This window comes from Amblyomma americanum, chromosome 7 (genome assembly GCF_052857255.1).
Source record: "Amblyomma americanum isolate KBUSLIRL-KWMA chromosome 7, ASM5285725v1, whole genome shotgun sequence".
NCBI classification, from domain to species: domain Eukaryota; kingdom Metazoa; phylum Arthropoda; class Arachnida; order Ixodida; family Ixodidae; genus Amblyomma; species Amblyomma americanum.
The window spans coordinates 77079864-77096831 of NC_135503.1; the positions used below are offsets into that span (position 1 = coordinate 77079864).

Below are 16968 nucleotides of genomic sequence, written 5' to 3' on the forward strand. Positions count from 1 at the left end.
GCTCTGACGGCTTGTGTTTGGTTGTTCGGTCGTGTCTTACGATGGGATATCACAACTATACGGCAAGTTTCAAACTGCTTGTCAGCGCCTTATCACGGCGCGGAGCGGCGAAGCCAGCGAGAATAACCGCGTGCGCACAAGTTTGCCCATAGACGACAATCATTGTGTCGGCAAAGTTGTGCGCATGTGGCTATTCTCGCTGGCTTTGCAGCTCCGTGCCGTGATAAGGCGCCGACAAGCAGTTTGGTCGACGCTCACGCGGCACAGTTAAAGAATTGTGTGGTGTGATAATTGATTAATTGATTCGCGCTTGCTATCCAGGACGAAGTTGCGAAAGCAAACTTACGGAATCTGGAACTACCGAACAATTAGCAGGGCCGCAAGCGATGACGCTGTTTTAGCGTTTTATTCAGCTTCATGCATGCACCTTCATGCCATCCCGCAAGGGGGGAGGGGGGTGGGGGGGGTGCGGGGCTTTTCATTTAGAGTGAACTTTTTTTCGGGGGGCGGCCAGCGTGGGGATCAGGCACTGGTGCTGACGTATACGCAGCAACATACACTATATATTGCACGTTATGACCTTTGTGGAGTTTTTTAAGTCACGCTCGCAAAATTCCCGCGTAATTTGCACACACCCCTTCTTCGAGCCCTAATTTCTGAATAAAGAGTGCACAAATTATGCGCGTAAATACGGTAATCCAATGGAAGGTACTTGAACCTTCTAGTCCTCGGATTTTCAAATTTGGCAGTGCTAAAGACACCATGACCTTCTCGACCATCAATTCGTTAGAAACCGGATGGCGTTTGCACCTCCACACTGCTGTCCATATAGCTCGCAGCACCATAAAGATAAAAGCCTGCAGCTGCCGAACTGTGTTGTGTACGCCACACGAACGCGGCTCAGCGACCGCAGCACAAAGAAAACCTGAACGGCTAGCGCCAAAGCATCAGGAGTGCCGTGGCCGGCGCGGGCGAGTGTTCAGGCAACAAAAACCTGCTACGGCATGCACCAGAGCACGGGTTCCACCAGTCTCGTGCACTTGCCTTTTCTCTTTTCCATTGCTTCACAGCTCTAGTAAATTTGCAGTAGTGTGTTGTACTCACTATGGGCAGACTTTTACCAGCGAGGAGCAATGTCAGCCAAGGACTCTTCGTTCAAATTACTGTATTTATACGATTGTAAGTCGACTCGTATGTAAGTCGATCCCCCCAAATCGCATGTCGGGGAAAAAAAATGTTGACGCGAATGTAATCGACCCATTGCATGTCCGAAGACAAAAACTCCGGTGGACGTACTCAAAAAAGAAAATCTATTGCATAGATAGGCTATTCATCCTCACTTGAGTCATCTTCAGTAAAACTGCTGTCTTCGTCGCCGCTGCGGTCCCACAGCACATCGTCCTCCATGGAAAGCCCGCACTTCCTAAATGACCGCATCACGACATTGCGTGGTACGGCCGCCCAAGTGGAAATCACCCGCCCGCACACAGCCACCAGGGCGGCTCTCTTCACGCGCCCCGTTGGCGTAAATCCCCACCCTTCCGCCACCAGCCACTCGTTATACTCACGCCGGAGCAAGCCCTTGAATCGCTTGTTAATGCCAACGTCTAGCGGCTGCAGCTGCCCAGTCAGACCACCGGGAATCACCAGCATATCTGTATGTTCTTTTCGGAGCTCTGACTTCACTTTCGCGGTAAGGTGGCCGCGAAATGAGTCCAGCACAAAGAGGTTCGGATTACAATCTATGAGGGATGCCTCTGGCCTCAAAAGCCACACGTGACGGCACCAATCAATAACTAAGTCGTCCGTCAGAAAGCCTTTTTCATTCATTCGCACAATCACACCTTTCAACAACATTTCCTTTCGCATAGCTTTTCTTTTGAAGACTATGTACGGTCGGAGCTTTGTGCCATCTGCCTAGCATGATAGCATAACAGTGAACCGAAGTTTCTCATTTCCTGTCGAGAAAAGCTTAACTTCACGAGCTCCCCTCACGCTCACTGTTGTCTTGCTCGTCATGTCGAAGTAAACGGGAGACCGGTCCGCATTGCCGATTTGGCCGAGCAGGTATCGCCGCGAGTCGCGTAGCTTGAGGTAGTGCCTATGGAAGGCGAGAACTTTCTCCTCGTAAGCAGCAAGCAGCTTCTGGCATACACTAGTACGCTGACGAAGACGGAAGCCAGCCCTCTTCATAAATTTCGGAGCCCAAACCCTGCTACCTTTGAAGTCTGTTCGGGATATCCCAGCTTCTGCAGCGAAGAACCGGCTTTGTTGCATGATCATTTCGAATCTCACTAGAAGCTGCCGATCACTTATTTCGGTAACACATGCTGCAAGCTTGACCTCCAGCTCCAGAAAGCGTTCGGACTTCGGCCCGCGGAAACCTCTTCGCTTGGAGTCGCAGTCGAAAATTCTGTCTCCCTACTTCCGCCACTCCCACACCAACCGTTCAGAAACGTCGAACTTCCGGCCCGGCACGCAGTTGTTCGTTTCTTCGGAGCAAATGATGGCCTCCCTGTTGAACCTTGCACTGACTGAGCGCTGAATGCTTTTCGAACAGGTCGAGTTCATGGCAAAGCACATGGCCGGCAGTCGAGTCAAATGGACCAACTCCAAGCACCACCAAACAAAAAGTGATCAGTGTCGGGGCGTTGGCTCTTCCAGCAAACATCGGCATTCCCCAGAACCGCCGCCGTTATGCCGCCATATTACACAACCAACTGAAATAGCAGCTCTTCCATCAGCTAGCGACACTCCCGGGTGCTGGCGCAGACTCCGCGATTGTTCGACCCTTGCTTAACTATCCTTACTCCCGCGAGTGAGATGACATGAAATTGGTTTTTGGGGAAAGGAAATGGCGCAGTATCTGTCTCAAATCTCCGCGGAAACCCAGCCATAAGGGAAGGGATAAAGGAGAGACTGAAAGAAGAAAGGAATCAAGAGGTACCGTAGTGGAGGGCTCCGGAATTATTCTGGCCACCTGGGGACTTGCCTTCGCGTTTCGCCTCCATCGAAACGCTGCCGCCGCGGCCCGGTTGTAAACCGGGTACCCTGATCAGTAGCCGAGCGCCCTAACCCCTGAACAACTGCGATGGGTAATGGTTTGCGCAGTAAAAGTAAAAAATGAAGAATCCTTGTCGAAAAGCCCGTGGAATAGCTGAATGCTACGCTTGGAGCATTACAGCAAACAAAAACTTGTAACCTCGCAGTAGCATCCCTGATAACCGTTTTTCTTGCTTTTATTAGCATTCGCAGGTTTCGTTTAGATTGTAAGTCGCCCCCACCCCCCCACACTTCGGAACCTTAAATTTAAAAAAAAAAAGGTCGACTTACAATTGTGGAAATACGGTAACCGCTGCGGATGCAGAGTCGTTAGAATTATCAGAAGTTCTCCCCCACTGAAATACACAGGGCTATGAAAAAGACCTGGGCATCAGTTCGAATTAACAGAGTTCGCATTAACGATCTTTTACTGCTTTTACACAATTGTAAGTCGAATCAAACGTAAGTCCACAACCCATATCTCATATCAGAAAAATGACTTGGAGGTCACTTAAGCTCCGTCCTTAACAGTAGAACGCAATAGCATTATCCGGCTGCCACCGCTTATCATTAACCGCTATCAGCTGCCCTATGCAGGCGTGAAACCGAAAATGTCACTGGACTACTCGTCCACACATCGTGATCGCTGCTGCAAGTCCCACAGCAGATCGTTCTAATGTCATGCTCCAGCGAAATCCTGCACTTCGCAAACATCTGCACTATGAAAGCACGTGGAACAGCTGAAAATTTTGCTTCCCTGTAGAAGCCACATCTCTATCATCCGTTCAGAGACGTCGAACTTGGGGCCTGGCGTGGAGTTGTTCATTTCTTCAGTGCAAAGAATAACATCCATCTTGAATGCAGCCATGAACGAGAGGCGGACGCTTATCTGACCCGGAAAACAAATCTAAGTCGAACGATGGCACGGTGGCGAGAAGCCAAAACAAGAGGGACGATGCACCTAGGGGGATGCCAGCTTGCCACTTATCAACAGCAAAAAAATCGGCCACCACACGCGGGGAGAGGGAGGGAGAGCCCCGCAGCAAAAGTGCAACCACGCTGAAGCATCCCTGATACCTCGTTTGTCTCGCCTTTATTTATGGTGGCATGCTTTGGCTTCTAAAGTAAATCAACCCCCGCCCCCCCACCCACCCCACTTAGGATTTTCATAATTTTAAATATAGGTCTACCTACAATCGTGTAAAAACGGTAGCTGCATCCAAGAAATGTAAGGCACCGAGACTTACAAATTTTGCATGAGAATGAGGTCACATTAAAGGGGCACTAAAAAAGAAACAATAAGTCAAACTAGACTGAAGGATTACCCTTTGGTAACTCTATTGACAATTCTGCACAACCAGATTACTTTGTAGGAAAAAAAAATATCTTAAAGACCTCAATTTCACCTTTGCTGTCTCGCCCATGAAAACTGGGGCTTCCTACGTTCTGTGGATTAAATAATAAAAAGCACCTCTTGGTGAATCAGGGGGGGCCGCCAATGGAGAGCACCACCGCTAGAGCGAGCAAAAACGCGGCTGGAAGCGATGGCATGGTGGCGAGAAGCCAAAACAAGAGGGACCATGCTCATACTCGCTCATGCTCATAATGGCTCATACTCGCGGCCATCAGACTGTCTGTCTGATGTCACGCTCTTGCGCCATTGGTAGTTCACTGCGCATGCGCAAGGTGGCGCCACCTGCGCACACGGTGCGCCCACGCCAGACGCCATGCAGCTGTCGACCCGGGTGCCGCGCAACCTCCCTCCTAGACGCTCGCGTCAATGGAGTCCCAGAATGCGGGCAAACGCAAGCACACTACTCCCCCAGCTACACTGCGACAGAAGACCAATGAGCGAATGCGTTGGCATCGGCTTAATGCTTCGTTCCGTCCATCTGTCCCTTTGCGAAATCTATCGCACTATAGCCATCAATCAAATGACATCAACTCTATAAGAAAAAAATCCTTGAACACGGCGGGATTCGAACCACCATCCTTCTGTTCCGGAGCCGAGCGTGCTATCGATTACGCTACTTCCTGCAAGCGCATATGTAGTAACAACTGTGTACTTAACACCTTAACTACACATCAGCGACACAAGCAGCAACACCGGTCTAAAGGCTTTTGCCTCACCGCACTTTAGGTCAACAAAGAGCCCTGAAGGGAATGAATTTTTTTTTCCACAAAAAAACAATTTTTTTTGTTATTTTCACAAAAAAGAAATCTAGCCAGAACTAACTGCAGCTCGACCACTCCTATAGAAATGTGCAGAGACTCACGGCTGCCCAGGCTAGTTGCTGCTTCAGAACCTCACGTTCCTCGTTTAGATCGAGCGAGGCCACAGCGGTGGTCAGGGTGCCAAGCAGGCGGCGCACCACAAACTGCTCGCAGGGACCCAAGGCAGCTGGCACCTTGTTCTCCATGACATCCTGTAGCATCTGGTAGATATCCGCGAACTGGGGGAGCTCCAGACCATAATCCTCCGTGGGATCGGCGAAGGGCTGCCGCTGGCACGATTCCACCACCTGCACAAAGACAGCATGCAAAGAAGATGGGACCAATGCAGGCAAGCCGACAGAGGGTGAATGCAGGCCTTCCAATGCTGACACATTACTGCCACCTCTCTGGAATGACGATTTGATCCTAATGGCACAATGGCAGCTTGGTAACAGAGCACTACCTTGGGAGTGCACATAACGGAGCGTCAATAGAGAGTAAGACACACCCACAAAGAAAATGACAGCCCATTAGGCCTGTGTCACACTGCGGAAACAAAACAGTGACATCGGCAAAACACTTTCGCCAGCAAGCCATTAACAAGTTGCTGAACCAACTCATTCCCTAACATGTCACACTACACAAGCAGCAGAGAAACAAGACAGGCTGCTGTAGTATTGCCTCAGTATGACAGCTTTCGGGAACCAGCACTAGGAACAAACAACGTTCGTAGACACAGTTTGGCCTGCTCTCCGGCTGGGCAAATTTTCTGGCACCAACGCACCAGCCAAAGCACGCACTTTGTGGTGACTGACCACTTTCGTGCCTTTCCCGATTGCAAGCATTGCTTGCAAAGCATTTCATTTCGCCGCATTGTTGTCTGCGGCGGTGCAGCATCTTGCAGGCATGCAAATCTCCGCGGTGCAGCATCTAGCAGGCATGCAAATTGCCGCGGTGCAGCATCTAGCAGGCATGCAAATTGCGGCGGTGCAGCATCTTGCAGGCATGCAAATTGCCGCTGTGCAGCATCTAGCAGGCATGCAAATTGCGGCGGTGCAGCATCTTGCAGGCATGCAAATTGCCGCGGTGCAGCATCTTGCAGGCATGCAAATTTCCGCGGTGCAGCATCTTGCAGGCATGCAAATGCCGGCAGGCAGACTACTGTCATCGACACCGCCAGATGGCTGGCTGCCATGCGTCAATCCTGCCCACGCCTCCGCTGGAGCCACTGTGGAGGAGCGCCGCCCTGTCCCCGTCCCATTCTTGTGTGCAAATTACCATACGCTCCTGACGAGCGTGGCTTTCCACAAAGCCCCTTTCTCTCTGGCGCAGCCCCTCTCTGCCTGTAGCGACGGTTCCGTCTTTCGTTGTTTTTAACGTTGCCAGCCAGCAACAAATCAGCACGGATGTCGGCAGATAAGTCTGCAAGGTGCTCGTGAAAATATGCTGCTGTCATTTTCACCCCAGAGAGCTATCGCAATGGTCGACACAAGGAGATTTTTGTGAGACGCAACGAAGCAGGTACCATCAGCCTGAGCTTAAGGATAGATCATTAGAAGAGAGCGCTACAACGAGGGATTAGATGTCACGGGTGAGCACGAGTTATTTGACCAGGCGTATTGAAAACCAATATAAACAAATCAGTACCGTCGCATTCTTTCTCAGAGATTTTTTGAGGGGGGGGTATGCTTCCTGTAGGCATTTTTAGTTTGTACTACTGCACTCGCTTCGGAAGTGAGACGGTGTAATGTGTAGGCGCGTTTCCTGTCATATGTATGAGCCGTTCGAGACAGAATCGACAACGCAAAACATCAGCATAATCCGCCTTTTTCATTTTCCTGTGCTGCCACCTCGCGTACAACGCTGGAAGCTCACTGGTAGGGTACTGCGCGCCCAACCCGGCCGGACTGAGTGCCGCTCCGGAGCACGTTTTGTTGGAATCTGTCGACGATGCCGTGTGCCAGCACCTGGTACCTGGAGGATTTATAGGGTTGACTGATGGTTGGGTGCAAAGTCCGAGGCAGGCTGCAGCGCCCACCGAAGAGCAAATTCTTCAGAATCTCCAATCATCCGGCATGCGATGCGAATACCAGCTAGCAAGGGCCGCCGCTTCGGAGATGAAGGCTACATTCGGAACATAATGTTCAATAAGATATCCCCGATCAGTGAGGATGGCGTTTTCCGCTGTATATGCCTGCAATTCATGAAAGGTGGATACTACATCGTGCACGCCGTAGTACAGAAAACGACTAAGGACAACAGTTTTCACAAGCAATCGTTGTGCTCAAGCGCTGCAGAATAGCTACACGAGCTATAAAAGCGCAAGCGTACTCGAACAAAGCAGCTCTGCTAGCATTTCACTATATTTTCCCACAGCACACCGCTGCATAGGTTAAACAAGCATGCGCGTCCATAAAGACGAGCGCGAGAGGCGATTGATCCATTCTGGCGATACCACGCAGAGCTCTTCATTATGGATATGATGTGAACACACGCATAACGCACCTTCTTCTTCTTGTGCCTCTTAATACATGGCACGTACCCACACGGGGGGGATTGGCCAGGGTGTAGTGGCATAAGCAAGGAAATTTCCATAGGAGATCATGACAAAATTTTAGCACCATGCGTGAATGCTCTCGCAGCTTCTTTTTCATTGCCCGCTCCATCGCACGTTGAAAGCAGCTCACAGCACTTGTCCATTTGGCCTTCTTGCTTGAGAAAGCAAAAAGCGTCGGAACGATGTCTGGGTGCCGCGGTGACATTCGAGGCCTTTTTGCCCATGAATAAAACGCTTCGAGATAGACTGCACATGCATTTAACCACAGTACATCGTTCGTACCTGTCACAAAGTGATTCCCGCTCCGTCTTGACGTGCTTGACGGTGCCCAAGGGCATCCACGATCGTTGAGCCGGCGAACTGTTTTTATCCACGCTTCGCGTCGAAGGCTGTCCCGGGAAGCGCTCCGAAAGCAAAAAAATTCAAGTTTGCTTCCCTTTACATATTGGGCATTGCAGCCGTATGCAGCACATTTCGTAGGTATCGCCAAATGCGTCGCGCTGAACGCCCGACGGCTGCAGCAACGCACCCCGCGTAGGAAGCCGGTTTGTTTACACTTCCACGGCCGGTCTCGAGTAGAGCGTGCGACCCTTCCAATATGTTTCGCGACACCACCGCCAGGGAATGGGCGCATGCGCAGTCGCGTCGTGAAAAAGGCGGATTACTGCTGCAGTAGCCGCACACAGCAATTACAGTAATCCCTCGTTATAACGAAGTCAGCGGGACGGCAAAAAAATTGGTTATAAGCGGCAATTCGATTCAAGCGACCACCTGAGAAAATCTAAAGCAGTCGAGCTTTAATTGTGCCACAACGGCGTGGAAGTCAAAATACAATGTATTCAGTAAAGCAAAACTTAATTCAGGTGCAAAAAAGGCAGTAAGCATTGGCTGTTTGAAGTTATTACCAGTTGCGTGCAGCCCCTGCTCTAATCTGACCATGCATTGCACAAGGCCACGGTCGCCGCCCATGAATTCAACCTTTTGAATCCCGAAGGCAGTGGCCGCTTTCGTGCGGTGGGGGGTCACGGAAATGCTATGGCTCGAGTCTGAGGTTGTGTTTGTTGTGCTCAAAAAATGATTAGCCGCTCAATTTAGGTACACAGCGCGATCATGGAAACTGAACGGTTTTGCAGTGGGGGCTTCGCATGATTACGGGCACTTTTTTTTTCCTCGAGGTGTACAGCTGTGAAGTTTGCAATTGAGTTTTTCGGTGCACCGTTGTCGACGACACTATGCTAATTCTACGTTTCGAGCCTCAGTGTTCGCGCAGTGTCGCGTCCGCGCCGTTGACAGATGTCTAGGAACAAAAATCAATGGCCCTGCCAAGCTTTTCGACCGTTCGTTTAGTTGGATGGCGCGAATCAAGCATGACCTGCTTGAGAAAATGGCCGGGGAAGCACCGTGGTTGCGTTGACCCGCCATGTTGACAGCCCGACTCGCCGTTGGCAGCGCTCAGATTTTTCGTGTTTTCGGCAAGTTATCAGTCGATTTGCACCATCAAAAGTGCAACGAAGCTAGGGGCGGTGTTTTATTGCGATGCAGGCCGATTATGACTAGCAGCGAGAAAATTTCTAGGCCGGCTTCCCCAAGGTCGTCTTCCTGATCTGTTAACATAGCTCCTCGCGTCGAACACGGCAAAGGGCGTGCGACAGCAGTCGCTTGCGACCAGGCAGCAGCTCGACATCACCGTTATTCATGCTTGCAACCGCGACCAGCGGGTTGCCTTCTTGTCTGAAGTGAAAACTCTAAGAAAAGACGTTGTTCGCGCACTTTCGAGAGTTTTGTCTGCTTTGGCCGATGTGAAATGGTTAGGCTTAGCGACGACGACGGCAGCCAGGGAGAAGCTCAGTTTGCTGCCGAAAGCTCACCTCGCTCTCGACTCGCAAGCGTGAATAGGCTCATAATCGGAGGGACACCTCTTCTGTGCTTTCTGGCACGTTTCAGAGCCAAAAATGTTCTTTAGAGCGGTAAAACTTTGCTCATCGAGCTCACCCCTTGGAATGCTATGGCGCAAGTCTGCCCGCGGTCTTTTGGCCACTTTTCGGCAGCCACGAGACCACAGTTTTCTGGCATCGCAAAGCGTCAAGAAAATTTTATTTTCGTTTGGATTCTATCACTGGGGACACCAGTGATGCGACTGCAACCGATTGGGCGCGCTTCCATTCGCATCCGCTGTAAACAGCTGGGGGCACTCGGCACTCGCTCGGTACCCGTTACTAGGCAGGTCATCGGTCGTAGGTTTGGTACCTTTGTGGCCTGTTCTGTGCCTGCCTGAGACTAATTCGTCGGCGGTATTAATTTGTCACAACATGCGCAAACGAGTCGCCGCTGCCGTGGCGATAACTCCGCTCGCCACTTCGCTCTAAGCGGCTCAAGCTCTTCGTTCGCTTCGAGTAATTCGGCTTAAAATGCAGGCGTTTTGTTCGGGACCGGAAGAAATTTTGAATAAAGCGATATTTCAAGCAAAGCGATTTCGTTCTAATGAGGAATTACTGTATTCGTTCTACATCTTTACTGCAAAACGCATAAGGCACTAGACAGCACAAGGCACCTCCTGTTTTAGCAGCTGCACATGGATAGAGGTGGCGGAGGAGCCCCACCAAAATTCTTTTTCCAGTGTGACAAGGAGATCGCCAACAGTTGTCACAGAAGTTTCAGACACATGTTGCTGGATGAAAGGGAATTCTTTCCAATGAGCCCGTGTTGCTGTGGTGTGATAGGGTCACCAACATTACGGAAATGTCGTGTTGGCGAACGGAGTTTGCAGACTCGTTTCCAAGGAGCACTGAATGGTAAATAACAAATGTAAAATGTGAGAGTCCACTAAGTACAACAGGATCCTCGCACACCAAGCTTGTCACGACAATTTCCCTCTATGGGGAGTACACTCAATTTGCTGCCTGTTTTAGCCATGTGGTCTAGCTAGCCCTGGGAATGACTGCATTCATGAGAGGCGAGTGCTGTTGCCATTCATTTCTTTACCCTGTTGGGGGAGAGAGGCGCCTGAGCATTTTTTCCAACACCATGAATTCAAAAAAATCTAGGGAAGTCTTCGCTTTGATTTCAGCCTGGCCTTGATTTCGGACTGCGGCAGATGGCCCTGGGTGCTGCATCCGATGCGCTCCTCACATTACTGATGCCTTTACAATACACAATGGATGTGGCAGAAGGATGCAACCTGCCGTTGCCATCTCACCTTCACAAGCGCCTGTGAGCGGTCAAAGCGACGCCGCTTCACGTCCAGCGCCCTCCGTAGGATGCCAAGAGCTTGCGTCGTGCGTCTGCCAGTTGCGCCCTGCACCACGATGCGATCTTTCTTGCACCGGCGCTCCATCAGAAAATGGCTGCAAGAATTAGAGAGAGCGAAATTTCAGATCTACTTCCTTTTAATAAAAATACATTGACTACGCGTCATCAATAATCTTGGTGGCTTCATATCTGGCACCACTGATTTCCTCTCATCAGACATACCACACCTGCACTCTTTGTGGCATTTACTATACAGCGAGATGATTTTATTAAATTTTTAGGGACAATTTGATGGTCGCACTTCAGACAATTCGGGCGTTTTCTTCAGTTCCTTGATGTCCCAATTAGTGAGATTTTACTTTAATGGGAAACAAGTATATTATTGATAACATTTTTTAAAACCCCACCTCCATTTAACACTGGCGGTTGAATAAATAAATCATTGCATTTCACCAATACTTGATGTTGTACTGATACTTATAGCTATGTCTGCACACAGAAGAGGTTACAAAATGTTATGCACAGACGTAAATCACCATTGGCCTTGGATCATATAAAGGTGAACTTCTGAAAATTCAAGCTTCTGATCATTTAAACTAAACTCCCTGGTCCCTTGAAGTCTGAATTATTGACTGTCTACTATAGTACATGCAAAGAGTAATAACATCACACAAACACAAGAGAAAACTTGCAGTGACTTTTGTAAGGCCCGTTTAAGTAACTAACATACATATTGCACTTTCAGTTCACAGTCACATTTATCAGCACTGATGTGTGTAAAAGATCAGTGGCACACAGCTGCAGAACACGCATGCAAACAGCAGATGCACATCACTAGGTCATAGCAATTAGAAGTTCTGTGTCGCTTCCTGCAGTTGGTTACGACTGTTTTTTCCATTTTTTGTACAAGAAACGTCATTTCTACAAATCATCTTGGGCACACTCATTCTTGTTTTGAGCGTGCATTTTTCACAAACTGTAAGCTTGAAGAAGAATTTTTTTTTAAACTCGCTTAATTTTTTTACCTTAGCTTTCTAAGGAGGCAGGCTACCCTTGAACACCAACTTTGTTTGTTTCTTGAGATATCTGAATGAAATTTTCAGGGTAGGCTCACAGCACAAACATTTCAAGAAATACTATGTTTCATGAAGCTGTGCACACTCACTGGTTCTAAGGTTACAGGAGCATATCAAACTGGTTCACATAGGCCCCTTACTCCAGGTCTGGAGAATTTGAAAATGGTTATTCCTACATAGGTACCGCAGGGCAAGGCAAGGCCCTTTTGTTGAATTTCCTCGCTGAAAAATTTTAGCATAGCACTGAATTTGGTGTCATTGATTAGACCTCATTAGCCAAAATTAATTGCTTATGACAAATTCCAGACACAATATTCTGAATAAACGAGCTTGACTTGCCTTTAGAAATGTATTCAGGTACGGAAAAAAAAAACATGGAAATTCAATAAGTGGTTCCCGAGATGCAACCAGAATCTCGATCACCTCGCACATGAGGAAATGCGTTTCCAAGTGAACGGCGGGCAATGCGTTGTCACGCTTCGGGGTAGATGCGAGACAGAAGCTGGAGGCCACAATCTCCGAGGTTGATGCCTTCGGCGCACAAGGCATGCCCGAAGCAAAGCATTCTTGCACCGATGAAGCTGCTGGTACGTCGCTGGAAGCGGCGACGCAATCGCTGTCTAGTAGCGATACAGAAGCAGCTACGTGGCTGGAAGCATCGACAGTTTTTGGCGGCACGCTTTGCCGAACGAACAAACTTCATTGCACGCTTCCGCGCACCGAACGCGTGTAGCGTCTTTAGCTTTGCTGGCCACATCGTGACTGACTGCGCAATAGTCAACAGTTTGCAGGAAACTGTTCGGACGGCACGGCGAGAGATCGTAGACGTGACAACGGCGATCACAACGAGAAAACGAAATAAAGAGCGACGGCAGCCGGGACGGATGACGCGGCGGCCGCCGCAAGAGGGGGTCGCCGCGTCAACGCGCGCAGCAGCCAACAGCGGCCGCACGATCCCCCGTGTTTTCGAGGAGCGCGTCCTTCACCCAATCACAGCCTCGCATTTAAAATGTGGGAAACTCGAAAGGCGCTTTGAGGGCCCCAATCACAAGCGAGCCACGCTCCCACCATGCCACCGCCACCGAAGGCGGCAAAAAAAGAGCAAGAATTCACGAACGAAACAAGACCAAGATGGCGGCGCTTGGTTCGCTGGCTGAGGAACAGCGTCCGCGCTAAGTTGGGGTATTTTCGGCGCTTTCTCGCAGCTCAGCGGGCACCGCGTCTTGTTAGATATTTAATATGAAGTACTTTCACGATGAATTAGTCGTTCATATTTACAGAAAAGGTAGTTTGACACATACTGCCGGAATATGTACCTTCCCAAAAATCGACTTTTTCGCGATTTTTTGGTTTTCAAGAGCCGCGCCCCCCTTAAGGGGGAACACGGGTCTTTCGGGCCGAAAAATCTCGAAAAAATCAGTTTTTAGAAAATGTTATTTTCGAAATCAGCAGCCATTTATCTACCTTTCTGTTAAATTTCTCGCCTCTAAGGTCAGTATTTTACTCACAATACCAATTTATATAATCCATGTCGCCCGAATTTGAGCTGAAATCGGCGCCGAAACAGCAGTATTTCGCAAAGCGAAGCTCCCGTTTCATGCGCGGCACCGCAGCCATCTTGGTCTCATTTGAAAAAGCCGCCTTTCGCCTTCAATTTCCCGCCACTACGACTTCCGTTCGCCCATTGGTTGGTGAGAAAATAGCAAAAAAGAAAAGGTAGTATTCAAAATCCTATTGGCTGCCGCGGATCACGTGACAGCAGGTCGTCATCCGATTGGTGGAGCGGGCTGGCAACGTCTGCTTGACGCGCCCGAGCCGCGGGGAGACGCGACTCTTTGTGCCGGACCGTGCAGTGCAAGAAACGCGCAGCGATGCCTGGTTCAGCGCGCAAGGTGCACTCAAGGCATAAATTCGGCAAGAAAAGGAAGAAGTCGCTGGTCGATAACCTCAAGAGACGCCCTGCTGTGCGCCCCGACAATGATGAAACTCCTGCGCTGAACGATCGTGTCGGCGAGGCCGCGCAGGTAGGCCTAACGCGCTCCGCATCACGGGAAGCTGTAAGCGGCAGCGCCCGCATCCGCCGTGATACAGTGATGCTGGAGCCCTCAGATGTGCTCCAAAATAAGACGAAGACTGAACAAAAACTGCGAGAACTCGCCTCAACTCCAGCAACGGAGCGGAAGTCTCGTTGTTTACGTGACGGCAGCGCGTCGGACTGTCTGCTTGACGAGGCAAGCTTCACGATCGTTTGTTTGGAATCGCTCAACAGTTTGTTGAAACTTGTGAAGTGTAAAACGTGTGGCGGCAATGACTTGAGCTTCGTAAAAGATGAGCGAGAATACGGCCTTGCCGTTAAACTTTCTCTTCAATGTGCGAGCTGTGGAGACGCATCGTCTACATGGAGTTCGCCGCGGGTACGTGGCGATCAGAAGATCAACCCTTTTGTGGTGAATGTGCTCGCTGCTCGTGCAATGCGGAGCACTGGCAACCAGCAGACAGCTCTAAATGACATTTTTTCATCGCTGAACGTTTTGCACCGCGGTCTCCACAATAAAACGTGGCAAGACTATGTGAAAAAAAAGTTGACACCTGCAGCAGCTCGTGCAGCCGAAGAAGTTGCACAAGAGTGTGCGCGGTAGGTTCGAGAACTTTATAATGAATTGGACCTTGGGAACCCCGGCAATATTGCAGTATCATACGACGGCACTTGGATGACACGCGGCCACACATCCCACATTGGTGTGGGAACCGTCATCGAACTGTTTACCAGGCTTGTGCTGGACTATGTTGTATTGTGCAACTTCTGTGCCGGCTGCGAGCGAGGCCCAAAAGGTGACCCATCATACCAGTCCTGGAGGGCTGGGCACCTATGCCAAAAAAACTCAGAAAAAAAGGCTGGAGAGATGGAAGTTGAGGCCGCCCTTATTCTTTTTGAAAGGTCGTTGAAGAAGTGTGGCCTTCGCTATACCACAATGCTTTCGGACGGTGATAGTCGGGCTTTTCTAGCTGTGCAAGAGGCAGATGTGTATGGATACATCAAAGTAAAAAAAGAAGACTGCATAAACCACGTGCAGAAACGTATGGGAACAGCATTGCAGACTTTGTTGTCCAAACACAAAGGTGCCGAAAACCTTGGAGGAAAAGGCAAACTGACAGGCAGCCTCATAACAAAGTTAAGCTCCTATTATGCCTGGGCTTTAAAATCCCATAATGGGGATGCAGAGGCTACGCAGAAGGCTGTGATGGCCACCTACCACCACATTACCTCTACTGATGAGGCATCAAACCATAGCTTCTGCCCATCGGGACTGGACTCTTGGTGCCAGCAAAATGCGGCAGCAGCCCGAGGCGAATCTGCTCCAAAGCATCGGTACAACATTCCACCCCATGTTGCTAAAGCATTGCTCCCTGTCTATGAGCGACTGTCGGATAGGAAGCTCTTAGAGCGGTGCCATAGCGGTAAAACCCAAAACAGTAATGAAAGCCTACACTCTTTGATATGGGCCTTGGCACCCAAAGAGCGCCACGCATCATTGTTTACTGTTGAGGCTGCCGTGGCTGAGGCAGTAATGCGGTTCAACGCAGGCAGCAAAAGAACTTCTGCAGCAATATTACAGGAACTGGGCCTCAATACGAATGCTATGAGGCCAAAAAGAATGCGAGAGAAGGATGAGCGCCGAGAGCAAAAGTGCGCTCGAAAGCATTCCATTGCGGAAAATAGTCAAGGAGTGCTCAAGAAGCGGCACCTGGATACTACTGGCAATCAAAAGGACTACATTCCTGATGGCTACTAGCCATTTCCTATTGTAAATATATTACTGCACTTGTAAATATTTATTAAACTGTCCCCTGCTTGTTTTTGGGGCTTTTCTCAAAATGCATATGGTTGACTGCTAGCAGTCTTGAGGCCTTGATATCTCAGCAACCAAGTCACATAGAGCTGAAATTTTGGTTGCAATGGAAAGCCTAATGTATGCTGTGTGAAATGTTGGGAGCAGATTTTTTCATTTTACCTTAAAAAAATAATTATTTTCGTTAATTTACCATTACTTGGTACACACATTTTTTATACTGAAATTCAAAAGGTTGTAAAATGAGTAATAATTGACATATCAAAAATCTGCTCTCAACATTTCATAATTCACTATTCTGGCTATCTAACCATGCCTTAAAATTAATTTTATATGAAATCATTATTTTGTTATTTGGGCCTCACACAATGGGCATTAATTGCTAACTATCTTGAAAACTAATTGGCCTACACTTAAAATAAATGCATATTTGAAATCAGCATAAAAATTTGAATAAGTCTATGCATTTTTATTAAGATTGGTCAAAAAACAACAAAAATAGCTTTAAGACCAGTGTCCCCCCTTAACTTACTTGACGGCAGTCGCTGATCGCGTCGGTACTGCCTGGGCCAGCTTCTCCAAGTCACTGCTTCCATGTTCCTTCAACGCATCCAACAGCTGCTTGCGTTCACTGCAGAGACAGAAGCACAGCACTATGACGTGTACTGATTCCGCACCCAGCAGCTTATTTGCAAGGCAGGCTTACAAGCAGACTTCAAGTGAAGAAATCTCTGATCATCTTAAGCTGAGCTGGCATCAGATATAGCAGTAACAACATGCAGCAGAACCTTGCTGTTATGTTCCTGGGTGCAGAGTTTTGCCAGCTGCTATGTCTTCATGAGCGAGTCCCACCTAACCTCCAATACAATAGAAACCCATGCGATACAGACTCCTCGGTTATGTCGCAACTGTGACAGCATTCCCACATGCTACGTCGCAACAGTGCTTTACCCTGCGCCAGCATTTTGACATACAACGT

At 49.1% G+C, this 16968-nt stretch overlaps 1 protein-coding gene across 2 annotated transcripts in view; it reads right to left on the reverse strand.

Moving 5' to 3' along the window:
• Window positions 1–16968, reverse strand: part of LOC144099327 (uncharacterized) — a 50436-nt gene that overhangs the window by 16673 nt on the left and 16795 nt on the right. For both annotated transcript variants that reach the window (XR_013307382.1, XM_077632543.1), the window contains exons 3-5: window positions 16522–16620; window positions 11010–11157; window positions 5319–5564 (exon numbers count right to left, since the gene is read on the reverse strand). Coding sequence is in view for 1 of the 2 variants with exons in the window: in XM_077632543.1 (XP_077488669.1) it covers window positions 5319–5564; window positions 11010–11157; window positions 16522–16620 (493 nt within the window). In the remaining variant the exon portion in view is untranslated. The remainder of the gene's footprint in view (window positions 1–5318; window positions 5565–11009; window positions 11158–16521; window positions 16621–16968) is intronic.